Source organism: Periophthalmus magnuspinnatus, chromosome 22 (assembly GCF_009829125.3).
Source record: "Periophthalmus magnuspinnatus isolate fPerMag1 chromosome 22, fPerMag1.2.pri, whole genome shotgun sequence".
Lineage (NCBI taxonomy): Eukaryota > Metazoa > Chordata > Actinopteri > Gobiiformes > Gobiidae > Periophthalmus > Periophthalmus magnuspinnatus.
Genome location: NC_047147.1, coordinates 26,072,625 through 26,078,661, shown reverse-complemented (window position 1 = coordinate 26,078,661; position 6,037 = coordinate 26,072,625). Strand labels below are relative to the sequence as shown.

The window sequence follows — 6,037 nt, the reverse complement described above, 5'->3', positions numbered from 1 at the left end:
AATTCGCACGATTACGGCGTTTTGGCTGCGTTTTGGCGGTCGTAAAACAGAGAAAAGGAGTAGATCGGTAAATGTCGGATTGCGTAAGGAAATACAGGTCGGGGATGAGGAAACGGCTGCAGCGAAGTGAAAGTAAACGGCACGAAAATGGTTGAAAATGGTCTCAAATTCCAAGAGCTGATCCGTAAAAGTTTGGTTTAACTTGATCACGAACGGCGTTAGCTAAAAACAACAGCAAAACAAGGACATATTTGATCTATTTTAGAAAAACAAAACGGACCGATTTAGATCAAATTATAATGAGATAAGAAAAGCGTAACCTATTCTCAAGAGAACCAGTTACGCAGTGATTTGTCGTGGTTTTATGTCAGATGCCCGTCCTCTTACAACCAGCAAACAAGGGCAAAAGTGTCTGAACTAGGGTTTTAAGAGAGATTAAAAGAACCGATACTGAAGCTAGTCTCAAAACTAGATGGTAATTTGAGAAAGTAGAATAATCGATACTGAAAAAAAAAACCCAAAAAACGCAAATGGATAAAATTGGACACTATAAATATAATTAAATGTGACCAAATGTAATGTAAATGTAAATGCAACTACTTTTAAATCATCTTAATTAACAGTTTCTATATTTATTACTTATTCAAGTTACAAATATTGCATATGGATTTGCACAGATGTGAAAAAATGGCTGTGTAACTGCATCTCCTGATAAACTGATATTTTAAAACGGATAATTCCTTTTAATTTACCTCGCCGCGGGCCACATAAAATGACACGGCGGGCCACATTTCGCCCACGGGCCTTGAGTTTGACACATGTGATCTCCAATTGAATTTGTAAAAGAAGTACTATTATTTTTGGCTTGAAAACACACTCCATGTCTAAAAGTTTGTGTTTTTCATGGTGGTGTTGTAACTGTTTTCTTTGTATTGTAATTTTAGCATTTTAGCTCCCAGATAATTAGTCCCAAGAGGTTTGAACTGGTCATCTTCTGGTTACAGGCAGGGGCGGTGCAAGATTTTAAACTCATTTAAAAGTAGTGACTTACGAAACGCAATATGGAATTCTTAATTTGATTGTTTTTGTCAGTTTTAATCGAAGATGGATGTGCTACGAAAGTGAAAAAAAACAACTTTAGAGGAGATACGAACCATTCTAGGGGAGGGTAGCGCCCCCTTAAGCCCATCCTCTGCACCACCCCTGCTTAGAACTTACATATTTACCGTATTTTCCGGACGACAATTCACACTTTTTGTTCTTTTCATAGTTTGTCTGGGGGCGCGACTTATACTCGGTGATTTATTTGTGGAAAATCAGTCATGGAAAATACAGAATTCATCTCTATTTTATATTAATTGCTGTATTTGCTGATACCAAGAGTGAAATGTCAAATTGTTAAGTTGTTTTTTGTTGCTTTATTAAGTCGAAAACCCTTTGAACATCGGGTTTTTATCAGCGCTGAGGGTCATAACAACTCCAATCTTAAACAAAATAAACATGACAGTGCACATAAACTGTTAAACTGGCTCAATTTATGACAAAATAATATATAAATGTCATTAACTTCCATATCTGTAGTATTCAAAAAGATGTATGGCTTTTAGCACAGGGCGTCTCCTCCCCTTTAAGTACATTCAAATTATTTCAATAGACTTCTTCAAAACAGAATGAGTATTGTTAAATGTAAAAATAACCAAACTTCTTAAATGTCAGTTTTAGTTTTAAATTCTGAAATGATTTTTTTTTTTTTAGGAACCGAAGCGATGGTTTACATTTAGCAGCAGAGGAAACGATTGTCAACTCAAAACCAGCCGGACGCAGATGGAGACAAACTGCGGTAATAACTCCAAACGTTCACAACAGCGCACAAGTTTTGGGCTTGTGTGAAATGAAAATATACGTTTTTTTTTAAAGAATAGGTTGAGTTTAGAGTCTCAGAAGGACAAACGGAGAGCGGAGTCCGACAAGACGCTAACGGCGAGTCAAACATTTTAGAAAAGATTTTAAATATCCAAAACGTAAACTCCACAAATGTTGAATCTTGTTTTTGTTGGAAACTTGATCCAAAAACTCACTGTGTTATTGTTGCGGGTTAAAGACGCACTGTGTAACTTTTCTGCTGAAGACCGGCCGCCGTTTTTAGCGTGTAAAGTGTCCCGCGCAAAGTCACGACAACGCCGTTTAACTGTGGACAGCGGGATTCGAACCGCCAACCTTCTGATCGGCGGACAACCAGCTGCGCGTGCTCGTCTCCGTGGCGACGTCGTTTGCGCGCTTGCTTTTTGACCTGGAACGTCCCGCAGTGCTGCATTAACGGCTCTTGCATTTTTAAAAATTGCGCACGTTTTATTGCTGAAAGAACAGATCTGACGCGTAACTTGGCTTCGAGTGCGTCTCCGTGGAAGTTGTCGATTAATGACGTACTGCGGGACATGCCAGGCGACGCAATAACATCTCCGTGACGCTCCAGCTAAAAGTTACACAGTGCAACTTTAACGTTCTTGTCGTCAGTATATTCGATTTGATTATTATTAAGATCCAACTTATTTCATTTTTTATTTATTTATTTTTTTAACAGAGCGATGTTGGAATTTCGAGAAGAGATTTAAGCCAAAAACCAGGTCAAAACGTCCGGATTTAGAAGTTAAACTGTAGGATTCTTCGCTAATCTCCACCTCAATTTGAAACGATGGACTTTAGCTGAAAAAGTCTCGTGAACGCAACCCATTTACCTTTAGCCGTGAACCTCAACAAAAGTTTTATTTATGCTTTTTATTACAATTCTTAATAACAATAACTGCTCTGCTTAGAAGGCCGGGAAGACGCGACCATGTTTGAACAAGCCAACTAAGCACGGAAAGCCACGCGGAGTGAACTTAATCCCCGTTTCGGCGAATTCAGAATTAAAATTTCTAGTATTTCTGAGTCATTTTAGTAGACACAAAAATAAATAAATAAATCGGCCAAAACGTTGGGTACTTATTCATTCTTCAGTCCGACTGGCACTTAGGTTAGCCTCCTCCTTCTGGCCTTTTAACGACTCAATCGACTTTTCCTCCGAGTCCAGATTTGAATTCACATCTTTGCTAACTCCCACCACCTCTCCGCTCTTATTTCCGTTCATCATTTGATTGTCCTCCTCCTCCACTTCCTCCAGCTTGCGTAAAATGATCGGCAGCTTCCCCTCCGCGTCAGAGTTCTCGAGTAAAGCTATGTCGCTCTCCTCGTAGCGGGGCAGCGGGGCGCCCTCTGCCTGTTTCTTCTCGTACTGCATCCGTTTGTCCCGCCCGCTGGCCGACACCTTCTCCAGGATCTGCTTCTCGGCCAGACGCAGCTGGATGGCGACGCGGGAGTGCAGGGTCAGGTCGGGTTTCTCCAGCAAAGAGCGGTCCTCCTGGGAGAAAACAGTTTTAAAAGTTATTGAGATGCTGATCGTTATATTACCGTTTACTACTATACGCGTCAACGAATACGGTCAACAAAACGAAACAACCTGGGACGTAAGCTACTCCAAATGAAGCTCATCGACGCTAGCAGTTATAGCGGCTAATCCGGACCAAGTTCCATGTTTAGAATTCAAAATTGCGAGTATCACAGCAACCAAAGGGCCAATCCGGAGCGAGGCTGTTGAAGTTAACGCCCCCTCCCGCCTGCGCCACTGGTTTAGCAAGGAGCAGGCGCTTAGCAACGCTGTCAATCAAACCTGTTGCTAATGCTAACAAAAAAAAACCCCAATTCAAAATAACAAAAAAACCCAAAAAACCCTAAAAATAACCAAAATTAAAAAAAAAAAACGCTTAAAAAAACTCAAAATAACAAAATTATAATACAAAATAAATAAAAAAAACATTAAAATAACAAAAAAACTAAAAAAAAACTCAAAAAAAAAAAAACTCAAAAAAAAAAAAAAAAAACCCCAAAGAAAATTAACCCCCAAAAAACCAAAATAAGTTAAAAATACATATATAATAAAAACTTTAAAAATAAAAAAAAAACAACCTCAAAATAACTCAAAAAATGAACCCCAGGATCATGTAGAGGGTTAATATGAACATTTAAGACCAAAACGATGAGTCTGACAGCAGCAGGTACAGAGAGAGGACGTGGTTTTCCAATGTAAAGTGAATTGGAGCCAGAGTCGATGGAGCCGTGTGCTCTGTGTGTTTGGTTGGTTGAGAGCCGAGGGGGCGGGGCTCAGTTTGACCTACTTCTACTCATCTCACCATAGCCTGTTATGTCCATTCTCTCTGCTGCGCTGCTGATAGCTCTGTGTGTGTGTTCGCTAAATAAATCGCCACAAAACGCATCATGGATCTCTGCGTATTTGTCCGCAATAAACTACCAGCGCGTCACAAAACTACAAACCCAGGGCCCACTCTGGCTCTCACCGCGGACTCAAGGTTTGCAGAGAGGAGCCGCTACAACTTCCTGTTTAGAACGCGGCGGCTAGCAGGTTAGCTATGTCCATTTATATAAACAGTCTATGAAAATACCCCAAGTACAACGCGAGAAAGTTACTATACAGATGAAAATTGACCTCTCAAGGCAGAATTTGCAGTAAAACGGAACAACATGGCACTTACTCGAGTCCAGAACACAGCCCTAATTTATAAAACGTAACCTACTGCTGCTAAGGAGTCCAAAAACATTTAAAAAAAGCCTGATTTGGACCCAACCCGGGCGCCGTACCTCGATGGTGGTCTTGTAGGTCTTGAGCAGCAGCGCGGCTCTGGTCTCGAGAAACGTCCACAGCTTGATCTCGTTGTCCCAGCTCACGGGAAACTCGCTGTTCCCCAGAGTGAAGATCTTGTTGATGGCTCCTTCTCCGAGCAGATAGTCCTTCAGCTCCTCTGCGAAAAACACATCACACGACTCAACGTTTGACTTCAAGTACAAGTAGCTCAGCGAGGGATTTCTGAATTATACGTATTGTGCTCAAATGTGGTTAATTAAATGCCAATTATCAATGTAAATGGTTAAAAAAAACAATGTTATTAAAGTATTTTTTTGTTGTAAGTTGATCTATATTTCTTTTTTTTGTTTTATTGTTATGTAGTAATTCAAATTGTACTATTATAGTTGCGGTGGAGAATCTTCTTCATAGGGTGGACGTAAGAGAAAATAAAAAGCACTGATGTATAATGAGTCAAAGAAGTTCATAATTCAACTTTCTACAGCTCAAACCTTAGAATACAGAAGAATAAACAAACATTTCCCGGAAGTGCGAGCAAAAAGTCTCCAAGTTTTGTTCCATCTGAGTCGATACAGTATTTATCGTGACAGGTCTAGTTGTACGTAAAGAAGTAAAATAAATATCTGACCAGAACTGAAGAACGTCTATGAACAACGAATGGTCTTCACTTCGTAAAAAATAAGTAAAAAGTAAAAACGATTTTTGCCCTAACCCTTTAGATGTTCTGTCTTTTACTTCACTCACTGCAAAAAGAGTCATTCTAATTCATTGGAAACTACAGTCCCCACCTACTTTCTTTAGACGGATAAGAAACGTTATGTATTTTTTGCAATTCGAAAAAATCAGATGCACTTTAACGAGCAATTTTTAGAGACCTGAACTCCATTTTTGAATTATTTTGAGGGACGACAAACACCTCTCAATGAAGGGAACACTGCCAGTTTTTGTGTGTATTTTTATTTTTTTATTTATTTAGTTTTTTACATTTTTATTTTAGTACTATTTATGATATTATTATTTTTTTATTTATTTATGTGCTTATTTTCACTACTGTATATTTCGTCCTTGCTTTGCTTCTTTTTTTTTTTAAATTTGTAATACCATTATTTCTATGACACAATAAAGATAAAATTGTAAATCTGTTGTTCACTCGTGGAAATGTTGTATTGAACGTGTGATATAAGGGGATTTCCTGCTGGTCAGATGAACTTGAACATTGTACTGAAGCATCGTTTTGCAAATAAACAAGAGAAAAAACTTCTGATTAAAAAAAAAGTAAGTTAAAAAGTCCATTCCACTGTTGTTTGCTTCATTTCCTCCTCAGCCTTTATGCTAGGCTAA

General features: G+C 38.8%; 1 protein-coding gene across 1 annotated transcript in view; it reads right to left on the bottom strand.

Moving 5' to 3' along the window:
• Positions 1 to 1,405: 1,405 nt before the first annotated feature.
• setd3 (SET domain containing 3, actin histidine methyltransferase) overlaps positions 1,406 to 6,037 on the bottom strand; it is a 32,120-nt gene continuing 27,488 nt past the window's right edge. The window contains exons 12-13 of the mRNA XM_033988525.2: positions 4,693 to 4,853; positions 1,406 to 3,397 (exon numbers count right to left, since the gene is read on the bottom strand). Coding sequence (XP_033844416.1) covers positions 2,987 to 3,397; positions 4,693 to 4,853 — 572 coding nt within the window. The 3' untranslated portion in view covers positions 1,406 to 2,986. The remainder of the gene's footprint in view (positions 3,398 to 4,692; positions 4,854 to 6,037) is intronic.